This window comes from Protopterus annectens, chromosome 2.part0, assembly GCF_019279795.1.
Source record: "Protopterus annectens isolate FY-2018-M chromosome 2.part0, PAN1.0, whole genome shotgun sequence".
Lineage (NCBI taxonomy): Eukaryota > Metazoa > Chordata > Ceratodontiformes > Protopteridae > Protopterus > Protopterus annectens.
In genome coordinates, this window is record NC_056728.1 from 1,739,443,544 (window position 1) to 1,739,458,751 (window position 15,208).

The window sequence follows — 15,208 nt, forward strand, 5'->3', positions numbered from 1 at the left end:
ATGACGTTGGCTCTGAATGAGAATCTAAATTAAGGTACAAATGTACTTTATTGCACCAATGTTGTAAATGTCTTCTGGAACCCATTAAATGACCTACTGGTAAAAGATCTGTTCTGTTTGATTGCGTAATATACTTGGGAAACATTACCAGGTTCCTGTTAATGATTATGTCTGGCATGGTAACTGTCTTTGTATCTGTATTTCTTCCTATATTCTAACACAGCAATCATTTTGCCTATCATTCTAATCCAGACATCAACAAAATTGTTTCTATTCACAGTACTCAACTTACAGTTATTCATCTAATGAATACAGCAAGCAGTCTCATTTGAATTTAATTCTTTACAGCTGACATGCAAAAAATATTTTCATATTTTGTGACAGGTTATGTCTCTAACAATTGGTTAACATTACAAGATCACTTACTTACATAACATCTTTGTAATCTGTCTTCTTTTGCTGCTTTCTAGTTGTATTCTCCAGCTAGTGTTGGAGCTGAAGTTTTTGCTTAGTTTTCCAATGGGAAACTTCCTTTCCTTGTTTAGCTGGTAGCCAATCCTTACATACAGCACACTGATAATAACCACTGGTGCAAAGTAGAAGGCTGCTGTGGTTATCTGAACAACTAGGTTGTAAATCCATTTGGGTTTTAGTGGAATGCAAGTTGCAGACTCCTCAATCTTACCCATAGAAGGTATGTGAAGGTAATAGATTCCATGCAGTGATGTGTTGGGAACTGCACATACAAATGAAATAATCCAGACAGCCATGATTACCCTCCTTGCATGAGTATTGGTCATGACATACTTTGTTTTGAGAGGGTGAACCACAGCTACGTACCGTTCCATGCTCAGAGCAGTGACATTCAGTACTGATGCAAAACACACTGTCTCAAAGAGAAAGGTCTTGAAGTAGCAACCCCCCTCCCCAAAAGGGAAGGGATAGTTCTGCCACATTTCATAAATCTCTAGTGGCATACCAAAGATCAACACGAGCAGATCTGAGACTGCCAAGCTGAAGAGGTAAAGATTGGTAGGAGTTCTCATTTTTCTGTGCTTGGCTATAACCACACATGTCAGCAAATTTCCAGTTACCCCAGTAATGAATATCATTAAATAAGTCATAGAAATTGGTGCAACAAATGAGGAAGTCTTGGGCCCCAATATCGTTAAAAGGAGTTCTTCAACGGTATAGCATTTCTCGGTCTGATTATATTTCAGGGTATCATTGGCATCACTGACACTGTTGCTGTAGCACTGAGTCAATGACAACTGAGAACTGTTTTGAAAATCTGCTTTCTGAGTATCCAATGGCATGACTGCAAAATACAAAAAAAGAAAGAAATTAGAATGTGATATTCATTCTCTCATTCTGCACATCAACATAGTTAGGAAATTTATATTGGTAGTCCAAGAATGTATTGCAATTCAGAGATTCAATGACTATGCAAACCAATGCAAACCAATACATGGCTACTGTTTTTTATTTTAGTATAACCTACATATATAGAGATACATTCAGTACTTGTATTTAGGGTACTTTAAACCTGATAATAAGCACTAAGTGCTAGGCTGCCCAATAATAGCAAGAAAGGCATCTTGTAAAAGATAGCTAGTGGCCGACCTGCTGACTAAAAACATTACTGGCCTAATAGCATTACAATGGATTACTTCTTCACAGATTAGAAAAGGAATAAGCAAAATGAGAAATTTATGGTGTGTAATTATTTTTTTTAAAGAAATATTATGTGTACTGTGTTTATTTGGCATTCAAAATGCCATGTGCTGACAAGCTGGAAAAAGAAGACTAAAAGCACAGGAGAAGAGCAAATCTGAAAAATAGCTCTTTTTTAACATTCTTTTTCTTGGGGGCAATCCTATCCTGCATCCTGCAATGTGGAGGGCAAACCACACTCCCAAACTTATATATAACAACTCTGAGATTGTCATACTTCAAAGAAAAGGAAATATTCAAAAAAAAAAAAAAAAACAGCAACTTGAACTTAGTATAATTAAGTCCTTTTTTTGGCCATTCAGGCTCCTTATTTCAAGACTCACTCTAGCAGGTCCCAACATTTCAAATGGTTACCATATATTTTCTTATACATTTTTGTTGAGCTGAGCCATGATTGAATTAAACTTTTTCTATTTCAGAAACAGTATTAAACTCCCCATTTATATATAAGACCTACTTTTACACCAAAGGAAATAATACAAATTTCTGTATTATTATATCACACATGTTCTATGACCCATTTTGAATTATTTAAGATTAATATTAATATATGTTATTTTTGTTCTTACTTTTGTTTGAAAATAATATAACAATAAACATTTATTATGGGAAAAAAAAGATGAATATTATTATGCATATGCAAGGAATGCAGGCCTGCAAATATATTTTCAAAGTAGGTGTGTGGGTTTTATTTCACTAATGTTACTTTTATGAGTACTACATTGACTAGCGATACTACTTCACAATCATTCAGAGAAACTGTCATCACCAACACTAACTGAATAACATGAATTGGTCAATTAGTACAACAGCAAGAGTCTTATGATTCAGGGACACACAAGGATGCACTCACAGGCACATAGACACACATACGCATGCACACAAACACACACACACACACACACACACACACACACACACACACACACACACACACACACACACACACACATCCACAGATCCACAATACCTACATGAAGTCACACAGCAGTGGAATGATTACGAACACCATCTTTTTGACAGCATTCACTATTTCTTCCCCAGTTGCTCTGCTGTTATTCCACTGCCACATACATTTCCAGGGAAAGCACATGGTTAATTTCCATTAGCCACTCCCAGGACTCCAGCATTTGCTTGCAGCTTCACCAGCGAAACAGATCTGCATACTATGGCCAGTAGTGTAAAACTGGTATTGCTCCTGCATGAAACCTGACTGACAAGATGTCTATAAATCTTTCAGCAAACTGTCCACTGCTTACCTCATTTTCTTTCTCAATTCATTGTTATTACTACTCAAAAAAAAAAAAAAAAAAAAATATATATATATATATATATATATATATATATATATATATATATATATAGATTCACTTCAGAATATCGAAGCTTTAAAAATTTGAATTTCATATTGTCGAGACCATATGATCAAAGTTTCAAACCTTTGATATTCTAAAATAAATACAAAAACAAAACAACCAGGTTCCCCAATGTTTTTACAGGGGGACAAGCCCCTCCTGAATCTCCATACCCCCTTGCTACTTACATATACCAACTCTGAGATCGCACTACAGTGAGGAAAAGGGAAACTCTCTCATTCCACCCTGTATGGACATCTGCATTCAAGGAAATCTCATGTGTTCATAACTATTGTTTAATATGTACACAGTACTAGTTTTATTTTTCTCATAGGATCTTTTCTGAAATGCTTGTGTGTTTTTCTTTTTGAACCTGTATCTACTAGAAAACTATACTGAATACTTCTTTGTATAGACTAGATGATGTGTATTCTGCCTCTTACTATATGTATACTATTGTACTATCCAATTATTGTATTTTGCTTATATTTCTTTGGACCTTTTCTCCCCAGGCCTCCACTAAAAATGGGCTTCTGGCCCAATTGGACTTTCCCAGTAAATAAATAAATAAATAAAACTGTAGTGGGAGACTGGTCTATCAATTGCTCCATCTTATCATGATTCAGAAACATTAAATGTTAAAGTTTCCACATGATGGTAAAGCTTTATGAATCTCTTGGAATGTTTGGACTTGGTTTGATTTTCATCAGCTAGGGGGCCTTCTGTACTGAGTTTTGAAGTTTTCACCACGTATGTTTTCACTGTGTTTATATGGGTTTTCATCAAAATTTCCAATTTCTTCCTACATTCCAAATGACATGATATCAAGTTGATCAGTGATGTCAACTTGTCCCTAGGTATGTCTCTCATGAGAGTGGATATGTGAACATATGTGCCCTGCAACGGACTGACAACCTGCCTGGTGATTGCTCTTTTCTTGTATTCCTGCTTGTTGGTAAAGACTCTGCCTCCTACAATCTTAAATTGAATGACAATAGGCTGAAATATTTTTTTCAGCAAGTGAGATATTCACAGATACCATCATATGATAACCCATTTTAGATAGCTGGGAGGAAGAAATTGCAATTCCTCATTAAATGTGTTTTGTTCTTATTTCACAAAATACATGGTGCTGGTTAACACATTTTATGATTTAAAGTTAGTATTTATACTAAATGGTCAGCAGTTAAAGGCACACCTCCTTGTACAATAATGTAGTAATTTTAATACATAGAAAAGAAGCATCAATTAATGTAATTGTAATATGTGATGGCTCAACCATTATGGCTTTATTAGGCCTGTACCTTAGAATCAGTTTCATAAGACTGAAGAAATTGTTCTAAAACGTAACATTCTTAAGAAAAAGACAAATGCTAGGAGCATATTTATTTTATTTATTTATTTGCAGTTGGTTTACCAGGATAGTCCATTGGGCCAAAAGAACCCGTTTTCAATGGAGTCCTGGGGAGAAAAGCTCCAGTACAGACAAAAATTAGGTACATACAAAAACTACAATAATAATTATACAGATTAAGAGATAAAACATTTAAAACATTTAAGCTCAAAGTTCAAGAAGCATTTAAAAAAAATAATACAATCTGATGAGGAATTATGTCAGGTAAATAAGTTGAAAACAGTAATGAGATATGCATTCGGAGAAGTTGTTCAGAAGAAAACATAAAATTACATTATAAAGTAAATATTCTGAGTTATGTATCATAAGTGTGAGGGAGGGTGGGATGTCATAGGTTTATGAGGGGAGGGAGCAAGAACAATCCCATTGGGACCTTAGATATGTATGAAGAGATTTTTTGAACATGTACTGGTTAGTGGTGGTACGAATAGAAGGTGGAAGTGAGTTCCAGAGACGGGCAAGGTTAAAAGATAGTAAGTGTTTGCCTGGGGGATGACATGGTTTATGTACTTCTAATAGGTTTTGATTGTTAGACCTTAGGATTCTATTTGGTAGGTGCATTTTGAAGGCAGAAGACAGGGAGGGACAAAGAGAAGGGCTAAGAATGAGCTTGTGAGCGAAAGTCAGCTGTATATATATATGAGTTGATTTAGTAATTCAAGCCAATTTAATTTTTGAAGAGAGGAACAATGGTGAGTGGTGGACCTGTGGTTGTTGGCGAATTTGGCAATTTTGTTATAGCAGGAGGAAAGCTGCTTTTTTAGAGAGGTCTGAAGATTAGTCAGTAATGGGGCCCCATAGAGAAGGGAGGGGATGAGAAAAGAGGAAGCCAGTGTGATTTTGGAGGAGCTTGTAAGGTATTGGTTTTGACGGTAGAGCATACCTAGTTTTTGATGGGTTTTTTTAATATTTAGTTGTAGATGGGAGTTGTAACTCAGCCAATTGTCAATTTGTACACCTAGTAGCTTAGTTTCAGACACTAGTTCTAGGGGTGAGTTATTTAGGCTGGTAATTGAGAAGGAGTTTGTATTGAAGGAGGTGGATTTGGAAGGGGTGAATACCATAAGTTTTGTTTTGGAGGCATTGAGTGCTAAATGGTTTATTTTCATCCAATGTTCAGTTATTGAAAACGCTTCCTGAGTAAGTTTTTGGAGCAGTGTGGGGGAGGTGGCAGAGCAGATAATGGTGGAATCATTTGCATATTGGATGATGTTTGCAAATGGGATAGATTTGGGAAAGTCATTGATAAATATGTTGAAGAGGAGGGGACCAAGAATGGATCCTTGGGGAACTCCAGTGGGGGTACTAAGGAATGGGGAAGTGGCCTTTTTCCATATTACTGCTTGGTGTCTATTTGATAGGTAGCTGGAGAACCAATTTATGGAAGAGGGAGAGAGGTTAAGTTTTGACAGTTTGGATAAGAGCAGATTGTGTGAGATGGTGTCGAAGGCCTTGGAGAGGTCAAGTAATAGGGTAGAGACAGTGTGGCCGGAATCACGTGCTATGTTAACAGTCTCAAGAAAGGACAAGAGGGCAGTCATAGTGCTGTGATTTGGCCTGAATCCGTGTTGTGCAGGGGTTAGCAGATTGTTATCTAAGAGATGTGGCAAGAGTTGAAGGTGGATACACTTTTCCAGAAGTTTAGAAATGGGGGGACAGAATGGCAATAGGACGAAAGTTGTTGACGTTGCAATTGTTGCCTCCTTTATGTAGGGGGATGATGAATGCCTGCTTCCACAGTTGGGGCACAGTGCATTCATGGATGGAACGGTTGATTAAAATGCTAATGGGATAGGCAATTGCATCTGCGGCTATACGTAGGAAATAAGAGGGAATATTGTCAGGGGCATTAGTACATGGCTTCAGTTTCTGAAGGAGTTTCTTAATAGTGGTAGTGGATGTAGGTTTTAATGAGAATAGAGAGGGATGTAGAGAGAGAGAATTTGAGGAGGGTACAGGTGATTGGGCAGTAAGAGTAGTGGGTAAGGTGGAAGATAGGCAGTGTGAAGTAGAAATGGGGATAGGGGATATTTAATCACATTTCTTTAGAAAACATGAAGACAGAAACATGCCTTCTGAAAATACAAGAATAACAAGAGCGACAAAAGAAAAACGAGTTTCATACAGTGTGATGGACAGAACCTTACAGCTATAACCTATACTCAGTTCTTCCAAGGAATTTGCTTCACTATTTTAGAAATTACCTTTGTTGTAAAGGTCAGAATATAGTCAAGGATGTAATCAATATTCCAAAATCCCCATTTGATAAATTATTTAATCTAAAAACCATACTTATTAAAACTAGCAAGATGAACACCAGCAAAACTGTCTAGGATTCATAGATACTCCTGTCACAGCAGCAGCAGAAATGCAGGGTGGATGCTCAGGGAAGGGGCATGAAGCAGCAGTACCATAGTGAGGCAGAGGTGGACACATGTACATTGCAACACTAGCAAAGAGACATTGTCTGTTCCACAACTATGGGTCATGACACAGCTAGCACAGAATGAAACAATGAATGCCTGCAATATGTGAGCCAGGCCATGCAGGATATTGTATGGACTATGCATAGTGTATCTCATTTACCAACACAACACACATGTAAGAGGGTCTGCAGGACACAATCATTATTACCTGCACAGTGGGGGGACCCAGTGATGTTGATTGCAACACTATAAAGTGAGAATAGAGTCACTGTAAGTCAACATAATAGCTACATACTCAGGGATGTAGTTCGGAGACAGGGATCACGTCATCTTTTGGTGGGATAAGCTGCCACAATGAGACTACTGTCAATGTCTGCTGTGCTGGGTTGCAGTGTCAGGACTTTATGTGGTCCATGGCAGGAAAGGAGAAATAAGGGACTGTGTGCAAATACACCAATGCGACATCCTCTCTGTTGAGCCTGATAAGCACAATTAAAGAATAAACTGGATGACAGTGGGGATATGTTGGTGGCAGGCAGTGAGCCCACAGGTGACAGGAAAAGAGTAAACATGGCTACACATATTTTGGCAAAGCATGTCAGTCAGTGGGTGTGTATGGTATGCTATGGAATGCATATAACTATGGCTAATGCTATCTGTCCTCCATGTATCTGGTTATCAGCCGAAATTCATGCTGTGAACAGCTCCCCCACTGCATTTATTTACTGTAGCCATGCCAGTATATATTTCTCTGGAATCCTATACCCCTTGCAGTATGTCCTTCCCGTGATTTCCTATGTTCACAATTTGAACTCATCCAAGCCACATATAATTCCTTGCTAATATCATAAGTCTCCATTTACACAACAATATCTGCCTCACTACCATAAACAATAACATCTGCCTCACTATCACTGACATTCACCACAGGATTTGTTGTTGTTGTTGTTGAGGTACTATAACAGACTTGTCTCCTTCCTTACCTCTGGAATACTCCATGTCAACAGAGGTTTTAATAAAGTATCTTTATTTTGCAGTTGTGAATGTGTATGCGGTATTGTGTGATGTGGCACTTGCACTTAATAGTTTACTAACAGCAGCCAGTTAGCACAGTGGGTATGCTGATAAAGCCAATCATCATCACTGTCGATGAGTTGATGTTAGTGCACACAGTGCTGCCTATACACAACAGTGGTAGAAATCAACATCTCAGCAGTCATGAAGTATGTGAACAGTATGCTTGTAAGCATGACATATGTATACTCACAGCACCATGGAGCAAGTCTAAAAGCATGTGTGAGTGCCATACTGCAGTGCTAGGACCATATCCTAGCTTCCCAGTGTAGTACTATGTATATGATGTATGATTTAGAAAAATGCACTAGAGGTGCATCCTGTTATGCTTGCACAGGAAATTTAGGGAGCACCTGCTAAGACATTATGATGGCTCATTCTGCAAAGTGAATGCCTGGAATGAGCTGAGAATAAAAATGTCCATTACCATCTGCATCACAAATTTTTGTGAGTAATGTCAGCATCAGTGCAGAGATTAGAGAGGCAGTGCCAATCCCAACCAGATTTACCAAAAGGAATAAGAGATTCAGGAAAGACAGACAAATATGTACTGCAAGCATTTCTTGAGTACCATAGTCTTCTTTTACCCTTAGTGGTGTACATGTATACTTAACACTGCATAGTTTTGCCTACTAGGAAATGAATGTTACCTGAACATGAATGCATGCCACAGAAGTTAGGAGCACCTCTCCTAGCAGTGGGTTGTACATGCCACCTGTACCAGTCCATTGTACAATGGTGAGTATATTTACAGCATGTGTCTGTCATCATTTTTTGTTGTTAACCACCTGCAAGTCCAGCTGTGAAAGAGGAGAAGGTGAAACCATAACCAACTGAATAAGTACTAACCATTGTCAATGTCACTGAGTCAAAAATGACTACCAGGTTTGTATCTCAGAAACAGGATGATTATTTACCTGCTGGTGGTCACCTGGAGGGGTGATTGGTGCCCCATGTCCCTGCTTCTTGAGAGAAGAGAAGGATCTTCTCCTGAAAGGATGATGAAGGAATCTCAGGTGGTCTCTCCTCCAAAATGAGTAAAGTTGAAAGGTCTGTGGTACTGTGATAGGTACTATCAATACTGCCATTTGGTGAAATGGCTAAAGTTAGCAGATTGGGAAAATTATTTGATTGCATCCTCCAGTAGGCCGGCAGGAGATAAGGATGGTGTGGAGCTGTGAGGCGAAGAGCAGCTGGTCTGCTGGGGTTTCCCTGCAGAACAGCCAGATGAACACAGACTACAACCTCAAAAGTGTCTACATCTAGTGGGTGGAGGCAGCCATGGCAATGGGTTTCAGTTATTTAGTGTCCAGAGTCTATGATGCTTTGTGGCTCATGTTTCAGTGCTTTTCAGTCACTTCAGTACCATAATGTTTGCACAATCCCCAGTGCAACAGTCTTGCCAAATTATTATGTCTTTCAGTATACAGTCCTTCCACCATTAGTATGTATGTGAGTTTCTCAATGATGCCTAAGTGGAGGATTGTGTCAAAAGCCTTGGCTAAGTCAAGATAGGTTGTATGCAGTGTTTTGCCTTCATCCAGGGCTTTGGTGAATTTCTTGAAGTAATCCACCAGGTTTAATAAGCATGATCTACCTTTACTGAAGCCAAATTGTGTTAGATCAAGAGTTTGAAGGTCACCTACGTCTTTGTTGATAATGTTATGATAATTCTCTTTATAGCTTGGCAGATAAGGCTGGTTAGGCTCGTGGGTCTATAGCTCCCATGGTCAGTTGATGGACCCCTTTTGTGCAAGGTAATTAATGTTGCTGTGTTCCACTCTGCTGGGTCAAATCCAGTACTTACATTGTGGTTGAAGAGACTGCCAACTGGTTCTGCAAGGTCCTGTTTCACACGATTTAGTAGGCAGCCTGGGATGTTATTTGGTCCCATAGAGGCTGTGTTTTTGGCCATGGAAAGTGCAGTTATGACCTGCTGTTTGGAGATACTAGATAGAGGACTGGTGACAAGTATGTTTTAAGGTATTTCTGGTGAGGTGGGGGGGATTTGCCCCAAACTGTGTTTGCTAGCAGGTTGGCAATATCCTCAGGGTCAGTATGAGTGGTACCATCCACTACTGCTTCTGCACAAAGCTGGCCCTTCCTTTTTAGATTTCTGATGTAACTCAAGAATGCTTCCTAATTATCTTTAGCTAGGGGTGCTAGTTAGCTTCATACTTGGATTTAGAGGACTTTAAATATAGCCAATTTGCTTGTTCAAGCTGTGGAGAGTGCCCTTCTTCTGTTGAGTCAGTTCCCTCTTGTTCTTAGACATTACTTTCTTATACTTGTATAACCTATTTAATGCTTAATGCTCACTACAGTGGCTTGTTTTTCTGTGAGGACCTTGTTTTGATCCATTCAGGTTCAGCCATCTCTATACATTTGTATAGGTGCTTATACACGCCATTTGTGTATACCTCTGTATAGCAGTCATTGTTGACACTGGTAGCAGGGATTTTGCAACTATTTGTGGCATCACTTAGGAGGCTATAGTTTTATTTGGAGAAATATTTCATCCTTTCTGCTCTTGAGGGGGTTCAGGTATTATCATTAATTTGAATGAGACTGGTTTCTGATCTGATTTGACCTGACCAGGGAGGGCAACACACAGGGGTTAGTGCAGAGACACCTTATGTTGGTGAGTACTACATCTAGGACATTCGAGCCCCCTGTGGTGGTTCAGACTACCTGTTACTCAGCATGTGTATTAACAAAGTCCAGGAACCTTAGGGCAAGCATGTTTGTTCTCCTATATGACTCCCAGTTGATGGAAGAATAGTTGAAATCATGCATCACCAGGGTGTTTGGCTGTATAGTGAGTGAACCACGTAGGTCGATGTAGGCAGATTGGTTCTTGTGGTTCATGGTGGGGGACCTATAGCTAACAATGATAGGGAAGGGGGGTTTACCTACAGTTAGTTAGTTAGACTTATAGTGTTACAGAGTCATACTGTTTGACCAGTCCTGAGGTGTATTTGTCTTTAATGAAGATGTATACACCTTCACCGTTGGTTCTTTCATGCTCATTTTGATGTCTGAACATATGGAAGGCATTGTAGCCTTGCATGGTTGGGGGTTTTCTTTGGCCATGAACCATATCTCTGTGTCTGCACAGACATGGGCATCTTTCAAGGTAAGAAGTGCTTCCAGTGAGTGCAATTTCTGATTTACATTCCTTGCATTAAGCAGCATAGCCTTCAGTTTGTCTCTACTGGATTTTTTTTACATTGGGACATTAGTTGTTCTGACATTGCTTAAAAAGGCCACTGTGGGGGAGGCAATTACCTTTGCCAGTAACTGAAAGCCAGGAAGCAACAGGTCAAGACCATTTGTGGCAAAGCAGCGTGGTCTGTTGACCACATCTTCCTAAGCTGACAGATACTGGATCCCCCTGGATTGATGATTGTTGAAGTCATTCATGTTTTGTTTATATTGATGCATCATTATGGGTGAAGGTGGAATGCTGCTTAGAGGTAATGAGATACCTGTCTGGGACAGATAATGTAAGAGCTCAGTCATGTCCCTCTTCATATAGTACAGTGAGGTATGTTTCCAGTCGTTCACTACAACATGGACTATGACAGAGTCATAACAGTACTTGTTGTTGAGAGTTGCGTGCATGTGTGATCTGATGGACCCTGGCACCTGACAGATAGCTAACTGTGTCATTCTTCATTTCCAGCCTGGTGAAGGGGACATCTGTGTGTCTCACTGTGTAGTCACTTATGACAAAGACATTTGGTTTTGAGGCGTTTTGACTTAAGGGTTTATTGGCTGAGACATTGTTGTGTGTAGTGGATTCTGTTAGTTCTGCAGTGTGTGCAGTAGGTTTGTGCTTGGAGGGTCTCTGATCTTTAGGTAGGCTTCTAGAGAGTACCTCCACATATGTGGGTTTATGTATTGTGAGCTTGTTACATGCAAGAGGTGAAGTGTGTGTACTGACAACATGTTTGATATTTGGTTTGTTATGTGAGAGAATTGATTCCAAATTCATAGTATAGATACAGCTCTCACATGTTATATTAGTTTGGTTTAGCATTAACTGGGTTGTCAGTATACATGAGGCAATTGCTACATTGCCTCAGGATGCCCGTGTCAGTCAGGCTGCCTGAAAAAAATGGTGGAAAACTGTCCATCCATTACGGAAGGTCTGTACTGTAGTAACTAGTAGGGAGTGGGCTAGATGGACACGGTTTTGCTGTAAGACTAACAAAAAGTGTCTATTCTATGAAAGGCTAGGGGTAGAAAAATGTAACAATGTTTCACGATGCTCGCAGGGCAGCAGTGCAAGGTCTGAGGAGCTCCGGTAAACTGAGTACAACCCTGGCCCAACATGACGCTGGAAAACAAGCAAAGTTAAATGATTTTAAAAAAAGTAAACAAAGGAAAAGGCCAAGACTAAGCCTTGTTCCAGCAATCTCCAAATCAGCTGGGACCTTGGCTGCACACCTGCCACAGGGGTACAGGGGAGCCTTCTTAATGTAAGATGGCTGGTTTTAGTGCTCAAATAATACCAAACAGTCTAGATTCAGCAAGCCAGAATTATGCCTATGCTATAAAATGCAGAAGTACTAGAAGTTTAAAGTGTAGACAATTGCAATCACAACAGCAAAAAAAAAAAAAAACAGTTTAAATAAAGCATCATTTCAGTAGAATACTCCAATGGTAGTGTAGACACCAAACCTTCTTAGTGTGAAATAAGTGATCTGGAACCCAAGTGCTTAAACCAGAACTAAGACACTTTCAGAATAACAGATACAATAAGCCTTCAACCAGCAATTCCCAGCTTAGAAGGATGTAGGCTATCATCTATTCCCATAAAGGTCTACATCACAAACTTTCCTAATGTAAAATAACTAGTTTGCAGGCAAAGTGCTTAAACCATAACAAAGACAATTAGAAAAACAGGCACAATAAGCATTCAATGAGCAATTCCTAGCTCTGAAGGGCAGATGCTACTGTCTCTTCCTACAAGAGTGTAGACTGCAACGCTTCTTAATGTAAGACAACTGAACTGAAGCCCAAGTGCTTAAACCAAAAGTAAGAGGCTTAGCATAACAGTTACAGTTTAATGCAATACCAGACAAATGACAGTGACATGTCTTTTAATCTACCCATATACAGCATGTCATGGTTAGTAGGCCATGTGTTATCTTGATGAGAAAGACCTGTGGTCTGTCCAGCTGCTGCATGCGTCTGGTGAGGTTCATGCAAAAGAGAGCATTATACTGTATTATTGTTCTGATGAGTTTGACTACAGCGCTGTCATACAATCCCGAGATCTGAATGTGATGGCATGTCTTATGAAGTGCACCATACTTATGTACTGGAAAACATTAAAGAGAAAAGTTAGAAAGAAATGTGCTGAAGCTCATAAAGCTTTTGTATCCCTGAATCCAAAAGAGAGAAAACAGGGCTATGGAGCAGTTATCATCACTACACAGAGTGCTGGGGGGTGGCAGGAGGCCTAGGTTGACACAGAATGTTGATGTGTGTGTGTGTGTGTGTGTGTGTGTGTGTGTGTGTGTGTGTGTGTGTGTGTGTGTGTGTGTGTGTGTGTGTGTGTGTGTGTGTGTGTGTGTGTGTGTGTGTGTGTGTGTGTGTGTGTGTGTATGTGTGTGTGCGTGCGTGAGAGAGAGATAAAGGGAAGCAGGCAGTCTGTATCTGTAGGGGTCCTCCATATGAAAGTGGTGTGTGAGAGTCTGCATGAACACAGCCAAGCTCAGTGCTAGCTCTACATCTTGGTATGTTGAACAGGTGTGAGTCATGCACGGTAGAGGTGACAGTTCATCTTTGTCATCCCTGACCATGAGAACTGGCTCTGCCAGGAGTTACACTGACACCTCCATGCCTAAGGTCAGATGCAGTGCTGCTACCTGAGTGTGACTGACATCTGCTGGACATGCTCCTTCACAGGAATGCCCAGGACCATGGCCCCACAGCCTGTCATGTCTGGGTATGGACAACACATTCACCAATGGACCAGTGGAAGTACTGCCACTACAGGAGTGTGATCGGGTATGGCCACATTGGTTATCAGTAGATGTGGCTGACCGACACCTACAAAGATGCCATTTACCTCCCAGCAGACATTCCATCACAGACACTGCTTGCTCTATGATAGACACTCCATCACAGATACCCCTTGTTCCAAATGTGTTATTCATCTGATCCTGTGAATTGGCAACAAGGTGGAGGCAGTCACGCATGTCAGTGCAACATCCACAACTCTGAGCATTTGTCTGGAGTGCCTTTCTGAATGCATCTATGCATCCATGATGGCCTTAAACATAAATTCAGTGACACGGGAAGAGACACCTACATCAGGTGGAGGAGGGACAACAGGCTCCTTCCAAGGACCTCAATCAACCATCCTGTATGGCACCTTGCCAAAACTTTAGCTATGAGCAAATTCAACAGGCACTGAAGCTGCAGTAGCTATACTACCCTGCTCAGTGTCCTCATTCTTCATCTGTCCTACATCTGTGGACTCACTGGACTGTGCAGGCATAGGCCTACTGCCTGTGTCTGGAGGAAAAGAAGGGGGTTGCTGGATGTCAACCTCTGTGTCAGATTCAACCTCAGCACCCCCCCCCCAACTGTACCTCAGTTTTTTTCACCATCATTATCAGTGTCTGATGAGACACTGACATCAGGTGGCACAGGGCCCACACTGCCACTGTCATGATCACCTGTGATAAAAAGGGAGATACACAAGCATATATTAATACCTGTACTACTATGGTTCAATATATGCTAAACAACTAGTACAGCAATACACACAACAGACCTAAAATGACACATTATTTTTCTATAAATTTATCTGCAGTACTGAAATAACTTTATTTGGCTTACCATTTGCAGGAGGCATATGCCTCTGGGTTCTTGATGGTCATAAAATAAGCTAAGTAAGAAGTAAGGGCAACATCATCACATTTAAAAGTAAGACAGGGGGTACTACATGTACTCCTCAATACCTGCATAACATTTACATTCAACAAGAATGTGACTGACAACTCCAAACTGAGCTTATCACTGTACAACTCTTCAATCCCCCCCAAAAAAGACATGTGGCACAAAAGTAACTTTTATTTCAATTGTTTTACTATACAGCAGTATTCAACTTGTCATACAACAAAGCCTACCTGGAAGTGCTTCCTGGGACTGAGAAGGCATGTTGCTCATGTCAATTACATGTTGCG

The 15,208-nt window shown here is 40.1% G+C and overlaps 1 protein-coding gene across 1 annotated transcript in view; it reads right to left on the bottom strand.

The window, feature by feature from the left end:
* Positions 1-422: 422 nt before the first annotated feature.
* Positions 423-15,208, bottom strand: part of LOC122792880 (neuromedin-U receptor 1-like) — a 375,919-nt gene continuing 361,133 nt past the window's right edge. Inside the window, exon 4 of the mRNA XM_044060439.1 lies at positions 423-1,318. Within this exon, the coding sequence (XP_043916374.1) occupies positions 423-1,316 (894 nt within the window). The 5' untranslated portion in view covers positions 1,317-1,318. The remainder of the gene's footprint in view (positions 1,319-15,208) is intronic.